The 12,945-nt window shown below is 44.3% G+C and overlaps 1 protein-coding gene across 1 annotated transcript; it reads left to right on the top strand.

Annotated features, from left to right (window-relative positions):
* Window positions 1–316: 316 nt before the first annotated feature.
* Window positions 317–11,240, top strand: LOC136542253 (3-oxoacyl-[acyl-carrier-protein] synthase II, chloroplastic-like). Its single transcript, XM_066534600.1, has 13 exons — window positions 317–884; window positions 1,717–1,922; window positions 2,016–2,219; window positions 2,305–2,415; window positions 2,867–2,962; window positions 3,038–3,083; window positions 3,221–3,300; window positions 3,481–3,549; window positions 3,643–3,727; window positions 3,829–3,983; window positions 4,114–4,194; window positions 10,310–10,369; window positions 10,765–11,240. The coding sequence occupies exons 1-13, from the start codon at window positions 710–712 to the stop codon at window positions 10,879–10,881; spliced, it is 1,485 nt and encodes a 494-aa protein (XP_066390697.1). The 5' UTR covers window positions 317–709; the 3' UTR covers window positions 10,882–11,240.
* The last annotated feature ends 1,705 nt before the right edge of the window (window positions 11,241–12,945 follow it).

Below are 12,945 nucleotides of genomic sequence, written 5' to 3'. Positions count from 1 at the left end.
TGTTTAGATCACTTCCAAATTTCAAATTTTTTCACTCTCTCTTCATTACATCAATTTTTAAACGTATGCATGGAGTATTAAATGTAGGTAAAAAAAAATAACTAATTGCACAGTTTAGTTGTAAATCACGAGACGAATCTTTTAAGCCTAGTTAGTCTATGATCGGACAAAGTTTGTCAAATACAAACGAAACATGCTATAATGTCTAGATTGCAAACGAAACGTGCTACAGTGTCTAGATTGCAAAAATTTGCAATCTACAGGGCCTAGAACTACTCTGTAAAGACTCGCGCAAAAAAGTTTTGCCATCTGGTTTGGACGTTTGGTTGCGTTGGATTTCCTCTCTATTAATAAACCAAACCAAACCAAACCATCTGGTCTCCTGGCTCCGCTGCTCTGTTCTCTCCCACCACCACGAGCACCTGGCAATGGCGGCCTCCGCCCCGTCCGCCACCTCCCAGATGTGCTCAAGCCGCCTCCTTTCTTGCTGAGCTCACCCACCCACCACCCGCCGCGTCCCCGGCTCCCACGAACTCGCCCGCCTGCCCACCCCTGCTTCTCTCGCCCGCCCGCCCGCCGGACGCATCTCGGGGCTCTGCACCCCGGTTCTTGGGGCCGGTGGATGCGACCGCGACCGCGACCGCGTCCCCGCCCCCGAAATCAGCTGGCCCGCGTCCTCGTAGCGCTCTCGGGATCCAGGCCGTGAGCAATGGCGGCGGCCGTGGCGCCGCCGCTCTGCACCTGGCTCGTCGCCGCCTGCCTCTCCGCGGCCTGCGGCGATGGCGAGAAGGAGAAGCAACGCAGGCACCGCGGCGGCGGCGTCGGGGGTCTCTTCGGCTCGCGCTGCCGCCTCGGCTCTGGGCGCCGCGGCGGGGCGCGCTCTGGTGAGCCCATTTCCCGTTTTTCTATTGCCAAAGGCTGGTGGTTTCTTTCATGCTTGCCCGAGCGAGCTCAACCGTGAAATTTCGCTGTAACGGAGGAGTTTCACCGCATTAGTAGTGTCACAGCGGAGATTCGGCGGCGGGTTAAAGCTGTGAGTTTTATACGGTTCTCAGGGTCACATCGCTCGTGCGCGCGCCCGGGATGTAGGCTGCGAGGGGATTATACCCAGCTTGATGCCGGCACCTTGGTGTAGTCTTTTTTTTGTATGGTTTCGGGCTCGTCAGCTCATGCTCTGGAGTAAGTTGGTGGGTTTGTAATTGCTAGGTCTGGCTGCAATAGTTTCACTAAATTTATGATAAACCTAGAATTTTTATCAGGAGGAGGAACTGTGCCTACAAGGAAATTTCAGACCCAATTTTGGTGTTGCCGTGTTGACAATCAAAAGAAACTGAAATCTTGCCTTGTTCATGAAATTGTCCAGTCTGGAACTACAGCAAGCTTGCATTCCTTAACAGTTGATATTTCAGCTGTCATGCCAGGTTTTGGCTGTGCCTCTGTGGCACCATTAGTTCAGCACAAAAGTTTTAAAAAAAGTTCAGCACAAACATACCAAATGAAATGTGTGGACAAACCAACCTATATTATTTGTTGATTGTGGTGTCTTCCCCCCAATGAGACACTTAGATGACCAAAGTGTTACTTGAAGAAGGATTCAATTGATATATAAGGGCATTTGTGGATGACATTGCCTTTCCTGTTGTCCACTTCTATTTGTCTTACATGCTGATTTCTGATAGTTGTACACTGTATGAACAAAATTCTCGCGAACTGCAGGAATGGCCATGTCAGTTGCCTTGCATCCTGAAAGGACAGTTGTGGAGAATAAGAAACCTGATATGAAACAAAGGAGAGTGGTTGTCACTGGCATGGGCGTAGTGACGCCACTAGGCCATGATCCTGATGAATTCTACAATAACCTTTTAAGGGGTATCAGTGGAATAAGCGAGATAGAGGCATTTGATTGCTCTCACTATCCCACGGTATTTAGTTTCTTCTTATGGATAACGATTTGAGGTTTGTTGCACAATTACGCTGAAACATACTGTACTTCTTTGACACTATGTTTCATACAGAGAATCGCTGGAGAAATCAAATCGTTTTCGACAGATGGTTGGGTTGCACCAAAGCTAGCTAAACGAATGGACAAATTTATGCAATATTTGATAACGGCTGGAAAGAAAGCATTGGAGAATGCTGGAATCACTGAAGAAGTCATGAATGAGTTGGAAAAATCAAGATGTGGAGTCCTCATTGGGTCTGCCATGGGTGGCATGAAGGTGCAGATTCTTACATTACATGATATACTTGCTGAAAATATCAGTTTCTTTTAATTAGCTTCACTTCTAATTCTATTTTTATCAGGTTTTCAGTGATGCGATTGAAGCTTTGAGGGTTTCCTACAAGAAGATGAACCCATTTTGTGTACCTTTTGCAACTACAAACATGGGTTCTGCGATACTTGCTATGGATCTGGTACCTTATATGATTAATGATCTTTCCTTGCTATTTCATTTCTTTACTCGTTTGTTGATACTTTGATAGATTTTTAGAATTCTAGGGCCAAACCGCCCCCGTCTTTGAACCATAGCCAAAAGACAAGTATCGTTTACAGCGCATCAGATGGACCACATCTGTTAACCGTTTAGCACCGAAGCCAGAAAAACTCCAACTGATTACATCAAGCCAAAGCGACCAGAACAACTAAAACTAGAAAAGAACCAAGCAAAAGGAAAACAACTCCACCAGACTCCTGTGAACACCCTTTGTTCAGTATGCTTCAGCTGGAACCTTCTTGAGGGAAACTGGTGCTTGTTCACCCTGGAGATGCCAGAAGTGGTCCTGGTTTACTTCCACTGTATCCACAACACCTAACCAGCGGCTTCCTTGATGATTCTTGATTACTGAAATTGTGCTTCATATGCAGGGTTGGATGGGCCCAAATTACTCTATCTCTACTGCTTGTGCTACTAGCAACTTCTGCATTCTGAATGCAGCTAATCATATCAGGAGAGGGGAAGCTGTAAGTAACTTCATTTTCTTGTGACCTCTTCTACAATGAGTAGTGTCTAATTGCAGTTGTAACCTAAACATACAGGATTTAATGCTTTGTGGTGGTTCTGATGCACCAATCATCCCTATTGGTAAGGTGTCCTCTGATTGTTAGATATCTTCACTCCCAGTTTCTTCTGTTTCATTTTGACTTGAACCTCAAATTTTCTTATGCATATATTGAGTTTACTATTTCAGTATTTTGACCATTTAAAACTGTTAAATGCAGGATTGGGAGGTTTTGTGGCCTGCAGAGCTCTTTCACAGAGAAACAGTGATCCAGCAAAAGCTTCTCGACCTTGGGATGTGGTTAGTATCTGTAAATCTAAGAATACTAATTACTACTTGTTAACCAAATTATTGATTTACTATATGCTAGTGATACATTTATCAGCTGTACTTGTTTGGTGCCATGTATTTATCTGCCGTTGAATGTTTCAAAGCGATGTAATTCTTATTTTTCTCAGTATTCTTATCTTTGTGTCACAGGATCGGGATGGATTTGTTATGGGAGAAGGGTCTGGTGTGCTTGTTTTGGAAGAACTTGAGCATGCAAAGGTTTCATTCATGCAATTCTCTTGGGTCCATTGTCGTTTTGGTTTAGGCTGATTTCAGTCAAATGCTAAGAACATCCAACTCGTATTTCTGCAGCAAAGAGGTGCAGAAATATATGCTGAATTTCTAGGAGGAAGTTTCACATGTGATGCATACCATATGACAGAGCCTCATCCTGAAGGTGATATTTTTCTTTAATGTTGTGCATTTGGCTTCCCTTCTATTATCCTTATATCCTTTCATGCTGATGCTGATGTTATGTCCATGCAAATATAATATCAGGGAAAGGGGTTATTCTTTGTATTGAAAACGCATTAGCAGATTCTGGAGTAACAAAGGAGGACATCAACTATATAAATGCTCATGCAACATCTACACAGATGGGTGATTTGAAGGAATTTGAAGCTCTCAACCATTGTTTTGGCCAGAATCCTCAGGCAATTTTGTATTTCAGAATCTTATATTTTAGACCTAGCAACCTTCTGCTGCTTCTTTTTTTGGCAAAAGAAGCAAACTTCTGATTTTCTCAGTTTAGTTGAGCAAACGTTTTGCTTATATGTATTGCAGATACGAGTGAACTCAACGAAGTCGATGACAGGCCATCTGCTAGGTGCTGCCGGTGGAATAGAAGCTGTTGCCGCTATACAAGTAAGGAGATTAATGTAACTTTTCTTGTCAGGGTTATTTGTTTGTTTCCTTTTTATTACTCAAAAGTCTGTACCTTTATAGGGTCCAAAATTTTAATATCTTAGTGAGCTATCTGCTGATATATGATCTATTATTCCATTTATCAAGGTCTGTTGTTGCAAGTATTTCAAAGTATAGAGCTTTTTTTTGTTTGAGCTGATGTCCAGAGTGCAGTGGAGTCATGTTAAATAAAAACAATGTTTCTGCATTAAAGGTCATTAGAAACTTAGAAAGCATAAATTCTTGATACTGGTACGGTAGCACACAAATGCAAGATTACCACTTATTAATACAGCTGTATGACATATATTATACCAAAGAAACAAAATGTTGTTGATAGCCTGAGAGATAATTTTTAAGAATCAACTCTCAAGTGCAGCTGATGCAACTAGGCAACATAGAGTACACCATGATAGGATGGTCTAGACCATAGATTACATAAAGAAATACAAGTTTGACATCTAATTCTTAGTTCCTTAGATATTGTACTCTTGAAGATTGACTTTTTACTGGGCGCAAGATGTCTGGAGTATGCCCAGGATGGGGGAAGTATCCATTTTTTAGTATCAGTCTACTATAAAAGGTTTCAGTATATTATATGGTATCCAATACGGACAAGCTACTTAAGGGTAGTATTCATACGGAAATTATGGCATAAGGAAGCACCATATTGTAGCATTTTTTTTCTTATACAATTTCTTACTAGATTCATAAAGTATCTAGATTCAGCTTCTTACTTGACCAGACTTCTGTGCCATTTAGTACTGCAGGATAATATCAGTAGTATACGAGTATGATAAAGCACTAATTGAACACTGGTTTTGTAATAGATCACTTTAGTGCTTGCAACTGGTATTCAAGTTTCTGTTAGATCTAGTGGTTGACCTGTGGATGTTTGGTCTTTTAATTTTCACATTCTGAACAATATGCACCAATTAGGAATGGGGCAGCGTAGGAGGGTACAATTGAAAAAGGTGGGAAATAACATGCTGTTATTTTTAAAAAAACCACTTATCAATGTAAACCACCTTTAAAATCTGTGATGAACAAGTTTGACTGCTTATGTGATGCTGTTGGTAACATTTGGTGGTGGTTGCGGCGGGCGGGGGGGGGGGGGGGGGGGGGGGGTGCATCTCATGCCACAGGTTCATCTCTAGGTTAGTAATGTCAATAACTAGCATAAATTCTTATGCCCTGTTTATAAAGTAGAAGGTGATGCAAATAATATATTTTTTTTATTTGAGTAAGTTGAAGCACCCTATCATTTGCGCTTGGACAACATTCTGTCATTTTCGTGTTGGGGGAGGAGAAAAATGTTGACAACATCAGGTGTTAGATGAAGTGCCTGAACATATGCTCCCGCTGTCCTAGTATATAAGGCGTAACTGTTTTTTTTTCTTCATCTCAGAATACAAAGTGTGGCTCTTTCTCTCTCTGTTTAGTAAACATGCACCCATGCACCGTTTATTGCTTCTGCTAGACTTCTCTTCTCCTTCCTATTTACATGCATGCACTTTAGTCTTAGTGTAGGTATTTACTTGAAAATCGTTGGGGCGTAACCCTCTTAGCGACGCGCCATATCGGAACCCGGGTATGGTGTTAAATGGGCAAGGGCCGGGTCGTCACCCCCGTGACGCGCCGTGTCGTGATCTGGGCATGGTGTCAAGTAACCAAGGATCGGGTCGTCGCTTCCTTAGTGGCGCGCTACATCGGCGCCCGGGTGTAGTGAAAAATGAGCAAGGGTCTTCGCATCAGAGTCGACGGGTGCGAAGGGTAAGGAAGCTAGTCGAACCAACTAGGATCCGTTTAGGTAGTTGGAATGTAGGGTCACTTACAGGTAAGTTAAGAGAATTAGTTGATACCGCGACTAGGAGGCGTGTAAATATATTATGCGTTCAAGAGACTAAATGGAAGGGTCAGAAGGCGAAGGAGGTGGACAATACAGGTTTCAAAGCTTTGGTACACAGGGACAGTCGCGAACAGAAATGGAATAGGAGTTTTGATTGATAAGAGCCTCAAGAATGGTGTGGTGGGAGTGAGAAGGCAAGGAGATAGGATTATCTTAGTCAAGCTTGTCGTTGGTGATATGGTCTTGAACGTAATTAGTGCGTATGCCCCCCAAGTAGGCCTCGACGAGAGTGCTAAGGGACAGTTCTGGGAAGACTTAGATGGCCTGGTTAGAGCTATACCTAGTAGTGAGAAGCTTTTTATAGGAGGAGATCTTAATGGGCATGTAGGTACTACAAGCGCAGGTTTCGAGGCAGTTCATGGAGGTTTTGGGTATGGTAGTAGGAATCAGGAGGGGGAGGAAGTTCTGGACTTCGCGGTAGCTTTTGACCTGATGATAGCCAACATTTTCTTTAGAAAGAGAGAATCTCATCTAGTGACCTTCAGTAGCGGACAACACTGTAGCCAGATTGACTTTGTCCTCGCAAGAAGAAAGGACAAACGAGAATGCTTGGATTGCAAGGTGATACTAGGGGAGTGTGTTGTTTCTCAACATAAGCTTTTGGTGGTAGATTTTCGTTTTCAGGTGCGTGCCCGTAGGGATAAACAAGCTAAGATTGAAAGAACAAAGTGGTGGAAACTGAAAGGGGAGACGTCAGAGGTATTTAGGGAAAGGGTTATCAAAGAGGGCTCTTGGAAGGAAGAAGACGACATAAACAATATGTGGGACAAGATGGCAACCAACATTCGGAAGGTAGCCTCAGAGGTGTGTGGAGTAACCAAAGGAAGGGGACGCGAGGCTAAAGATACTTGGTGGTGGAACGAGGAAGTCCAAAGGGCTATTAAGGAGAAGAAAGAATGCTATAGACACTTGTACTATGACAGGAGTGTGGACAACATAGAGAAGTATAAGGTGGCAAAGAAGACTGCAAAGCGAGCTGTAAGTGTGGCAAAGGGTAGAGCGTACGAGGATCTTTACCAACATTTGAGTACGAAGGAAGGAGAGAAGAACATTTATAGGATGACTAGGGTTCGTGAGAGAAAGACACGGGACTTCAACCAAGTTAAGTGCATTAAGGATGAAAGGGAGCATCTCTTGGTAAAGGAGGATGAGATCCGACATCGATGGCAAGAGTATTTTGACAAATTGTTCAATGGTGAGAATATGGACACAACCTTTCAGTTGGATGACTCTTTTGATGACACCAATAGGCGCTTTGTGCGGAGAATCCAAGAATCTGAGGTTAGAGAGGCGTTGAAAAGGATGAAAGGAGGTAAGACGATGGGACCGGATGGTATCCCAATCGAGGTGTGGAGATGCCTCGGGGACATAGCTGTAGTATGGTTAACCAAGCTGTTCAACCATATTTTTCGATCGAACAAGATGCCTGATGAGTGGAGGAGAAGTATATTGGTACCGATCTACAAGAATAAAGGGGATATTCAAAGTTGTACAAATTACCGGGGAATTAAGTTGATGAGCCATACTATGAAGCTATGGGAAAGAGTTATCGAGCATCGCTTGAGAGCAATAACGCGGGTCTCTATGAACCAATTTGGTTTCATGCCCGGAAGGTCAACCATGGAAGCCATTTTCTTAATAAGACAAGTTATGGAGCGGTATAGGGAGAAGAAGAAGGACCTACACATGATTTTTATTGACTTGGAGAAGGCTTATGATAAAATACCAAGGAATGTTATGTGGTGGGCTTTGGACAAACATAAAGTCCCAACGAAGTACGTCGGGCTCATTAAGGACATGTACAACAATGTTGTGACTAGAGTTCGAACAAGTGATGGAGACATGGATGACTTCCCGATTAGGATAGGACTACATCAAGGGTCAGCTTTGAGCCCTTATTTGTTTGCTTTAGTGATGGATGAGGTCACAAGGAACATACAAGGGGACATCCCTTGGTGTATGCTTTTTGCGGACGATGTAGTGCTAGTTGATGAAATCCGGACAGGAGTGAATTAGAAACTAGAGTTATGGCGGGAGACTTTGGAGTCCAAAGGTTTTAGACTTAGTAGAACTAAAACTGACTATATAAGATGTGACTTCGGCACTACTACTCGGGAGGAGGAAGATGTTAGTTTGGAAGGTCAAGTAGTGCCTAGGAAGGATACCTTTCGATATTTAGGATCAATGCTACAGTGGGACGGGGATATTGATGAAGATGTTAGCCATAGAATCAAAGCAGGGTGGATGAAGTGGCGGCAAGCGTCTGGTGTTCTATGTGACAAAAGGGTACCACAGAAGCTAAAAGGCAAGTTTTATAGGACGACGATTAGACCTGCTATGTTGTATGGTGCAGAATGTTGGCCTACGAAAAGACGACATATTCAACGGCTAAGTGTCGCGGAAATGCGTATGTTGCGTTGGATTTGCGGTCATACAAGAAGGGATCGAGTTCGGAACGATGATATACGTGAGAGATTAGGGGTAGCGCCAATTGAAGAAAAGCTTGTCCAACACCGGTTGAGATGGTTTGGACATGTGCAACGGAGACCTCCAGATGTACGGGTGCGTAGTGGAATCCTAAGTCAGGATAGTAACGTGAAGAGAGGCAGAGGAAGACCGAAGTTGACTTGGGTAGAGGCAATAAAAGGAGACTTGAAAGGATGGAATATACCCAAAGACTTAGCTTTAGATAGGAGTGCTTGGAAGACAGCTATTCACGTGCCTGAACCTTGATTGTTTCTGTTGGGTTTTAACTCTAGCCTACCCCAACTTGTTTGGGACTTAAAGGCTTTGTTGTTGTTGTTGTTGTAGGTATTTACTTGCATGGTAAAGTGCTGGCTGGTGGAACCAAGGAGTTTGGCACCGGAACCAACGAATTTAGTAGGTTTCTTGGTCTTTGGGCTAAAGGGAGTTGCGCCTTATATACTGGGACGGAGGGAGTAACACCCTTTAGGTCTTCATTTATAATGATGTTCTTTTGAGTGGTCTAGACAGAATTCCAAAGTACAGGGATCTACCATTATCTATATTGTGGTATACCAAAAATGTCACCTGCTGCCTCCACGTCGCCCTTTTCTCCTGCCCGTCTGATCGAACGTATGTCTGCGTGCCTCTATCCGCCTCCACACATGGCTTCTATGACCCTTGCACGACAACCACAACAAAAAAAATCCTCAAACTCGCTGCACAGGGGGCCACGAAGGAAAAAAAATGCCGCCCCGGCCCTCTCCACCGCCCCCGCCTGCCCTACGTGCCGCCGCCTCGCAGCCGCAGCGGCCTGCCCTTCGCAGCACAGGGGCACGCGCCCTTCCCCAAACCCACACAGCATAGGGGCGCGCGCCCTTCCCCAAACCCATAGCGTAGGGGCGACGAAGAGGAAAAAAAAAAACGACGCCCCGGTCCTCTCTGCCGCCCCACGCGTCCTGCACCTGCCACCACCTCCACGCACGCCGTCCCACAGCTCCTGCGGCCTCGGCGCTACCCCTGCCGTCGTCGGGGAGGTGATGTAACATCTACCACCGGAGACCCTACTATGCTGCCACCAAGCTCCTTCCGCCGCAACCTGAAACCCTAGCTCGCGGCCCCAGGGAGCTCCGACGTCCATCTCTGGCCGCCGCCACCACGAGGAACTATCCACTTGCTAGTTATGGCATTGTGTTCTTGAAAAGGCTATTTTCCAATGTAAAATACCGAGGTTACTACAAGTCCATTCTGTAGGGGATGGATGGGAAAAGGTTTTTCCATGTGTAGCTTTTGTTTGAGTTTGTATCAGAAGTGGCTTTTTATGCCAACTATTAAACTAAGCAAACTAGTACAATGCATGCTGTTTGTAGACACTTCATTTAAGCATCCTTGTGCAATGCATGTGGTTTCTGGACACTTACTCTTTTTTTGATGGACGAAAGACACTTCCGTTTTGCTAAGATGGTTGATTAGTTTGCCATCAGAAAGTACTAACTTGGTGTACCTCAAAGCACCAGATCTACTCGGGTGTGTGGTAGCCAACAACCAGAATGTTGGTCTCTGATACCACACCATGGGTGCCTACATGTATCAACTTTAATCAACTTTAGTGAGCAATATCAGGGTGCTGGATTTATTACGAGTCTTGTTGCAAATGATATATCATGTTATCCTCATGGTTTCTACTGCGTTGTGTACTTGCAGGCTATAAGGACAGGTTGGGTGCATCCAAATGTCAATTTGGATAATCCAGAGAAAAATGTGGTACTTTTCTTTTTAACCCAGAATTTTCCACTCTTGAATTATAATCTTATTGACCCTATTTCACCAAACTTGACATGTATTGGTACATCAGCTTATGGAATGGTGGGCACCAGGTTGCTGTAGTTTGGTTGGGGCCTTAATTTTTCCTATGAAATTGAAATTGAAACAACAAAACTAGTGGGTCTAATTTGCAATAGTTCATTTGACCAAATCATGTCTAATTTGCAATAGTTCATTTGATCTAATTTGGCATTGTTCATAATTTGCTACTTTCCAATCCTGAGCCCATCATGTTGTTAGATTACAAACTAGCATTACCCTGTCGTGTTGATCTCTTTTTTTCATCTATTTGAAAGCAGTATCCAATATGTCTTTTTTATTTTGTCTTGACTTAGGATGTCAGCATGCTGGTGGGTCCACAGAAGGAGAGATGTGATGTGAGGGTGGCACTGTCGAACTCATTTGGATTTGGTGGGCACAACTCATCGATTTTATTTGCACCATTCAAGTGATGGTTGACAATTTTCTTGTGGTGGTTACACATCGTCGAATCGGGGCCTTATATAAGAGACTGCCAGGCTCAGCAACATCTTGTGTACTGCAAAATTAGGAAGAAATCCAAAAGCTTAGTAGGATTATATATTGCCACACAACCTACTAAAGATAGCAAATGGGTTCCTTTGTAATAGCAAATCAAAAAATTATGTCGAGCGAGAAGAGCATCCATTCAGATGTCCCATGTACCCTTTTTGGCGTGTTCGATTTTTGTTTCAGACGCAAATTGTCCGTGTCCTATAGGAGGAACTTAATTGGGGGCGATGTTTTTGGTGTTGCCTGACAGATACAGTGCGTCACTTACAGATTCATGATATACTGCCTAGTTTTTGGTGTTGCCCGACAGATACAGTGCTTTTGCTGCAAGGCACGTTGCTGCTGTGGTTTTACTGTGTTGATGCATTAGTAGCTGCCGCAATCCCCCGTACGTGAGGCCGTGACGTGTACGAAGTTGCTCTTTTGATTTGTTATATTACTGGGGGCATTAGTGACGTGTCTCAGTTTTCATGATATAAGTGCCATGGATCAGGTTGCACGGATAAGCTGTTGTCCCGTACTGCGTTTCTTGTTTATGTGAGGATCCGCAAAAGACAGCACAAATCTGCTCAAGAAGAATTGGGGGAGAGTAGAAATCGAGAGGAGAGGGTGGGTGCTTCTCTAAATTTATTTATTCCGTTCTTATCCCGATCTGCATGCTTCTATACTTAGTTCCCTAAACTTGTCCTTGAGTTTCATCCTGGTTCTATTGCAAATTGTACATTTTGCTCTCTAAACTTGCATTACTTATTACCAACCTGGTCCAATCTCCTGGGCATCGTGCTTTCGTCAACTCGCCCCACCGCACGCACATACATTACCTGTGGCTTGCACTGCTACGCGTGCCTACTTGTGCTGCGTCGCTGGTGTGGTGCCGCACTCATGCTAGCATGCTAGGATGTACCACGCTCGAGTGCAACTGCTGCGGTAAGGTGGTGTAGGAATGAGTCGAGTAAGAGCAAGGAGGATCACAATGGTGGTAGCGCGGGCAAGTGTGGTAGGGCTTAGTATGGTAACAGGGGTGTGGCACAACACTGGTGACACGCCGTAGGTAGGCGTGGGGTGACTGTGGTGCGGTCACGCAGGTGAGGCGGGTTTGTGTGGTGCAACAGGTGATGACGGTATGATATTGCAATGTTGCATACCATGGTACCCACCATCATCTAAAGCATGCCCATTCCTTTTCTTTTCAACAAGTTCTTTTTCACATTGCACAATTCGCAATTTTCTTTCCCTTATGCATGAACGTGTGTTTATTTTGTCTACCATGGTGTATAGCATCAGTCCAATCCAAGGGCTAGGGCAACCATTTACTAGCACCGCTGACTCGGAGGAACCGAGGAGATATTTTGATCCAAGCACACCATGTACTGGAGAAGCCCTGGACCTCTAGGATGCGTATAAAGCTGTCCCATGACACGGAGATAAAAGCCTTTGCGAAGTCCAATTTGAGAGCAATGGAGGGTATATTGCGCCGTTGACAAAACGAACTTCTCAACAATGGATCGCCCTATCAGAAATCCTATCTAGTCAATGTCCACGAGCTTATGAATTTGTGTCTGCAACCTTGTGGTCAAGATCTTTGTCGGGATTTTGACAGGACAGTTCTGGAGTGAGGCTGGTATGAAAGCTCCTAGTGCCATTGCTCCCGGATGTTTAGGATGAGATTATGTATGCTCGATTGTTTTTTCAACTACGCATTGTCGTTCCAGAACTCCTCCAGGAATTGCTTGGTAGACAGATTCGTCTGTGCCTAGCAGCACTTGTAGAAGTAAGGGCCCATCCCATTAGGACCTAGAGCACTGTGCTTGTGCATTGCCGCCACTACTTTCCTAGCCTCCTGCTCAGTAAATGGTAGAGTGAGCTACGCTGAATCCACTACTGCCCTTTTTCATACAAGTTTGCCAAGGCCATGTTTAGTTCACCCCCAACTCCCAACTTTGGCACTATACAAAAAAAAAGATTCCTCGTCACATCAAATTTGC

The sequence above is a fragment of the Miscanthus floridulus genome, chromosome 1 (assembly GCF_019320115.1).
Source record: "Miscanthus floridulus cultivar M001 chromosome 1, ASM1932011v1, whole genome shotgun sequence".
Classification (NCBI taxonomy): Eukaryota; Viridiplantae; Streptophyta; class Magnoliopsida; order Poales; family Poaceae; genus Miscanthus; species Miscanthus floridulus.
The sequence above is the reverse complement of the archived record's forward strand: the minus strand, read 5'-3'. Positions and strand labels throughout refer to the sequence as shown.

What these genes read in the sequence shown, in the direction of transcription:
- LOC136542253 (XM_066534600.1), top strand. Translation starts at nt 710, where the DNA reads ATGGCGGCGGCCGTGGCGCCGCCGCTCTGCACCTGGCTCGTCGCCGCC. An exon ending in CCGCGGCGGGGCGCGCTCTG is followed by an intron (nt 885 to 1,716) that starts GTGAGCCCATTT and finishes CGCGAACTGCAG; the next exon opens with GAATGGCCATGTCAGTTGCC. An exon ending in ATTGCTCTCACTATCCCACG is followed by an intron (nt 1,923 to 2,015) that starts GTATTTAGTTTC and finishes TGTTTCATACAG; the next exon opens with AGAATCGCTGGAGAAATCAA.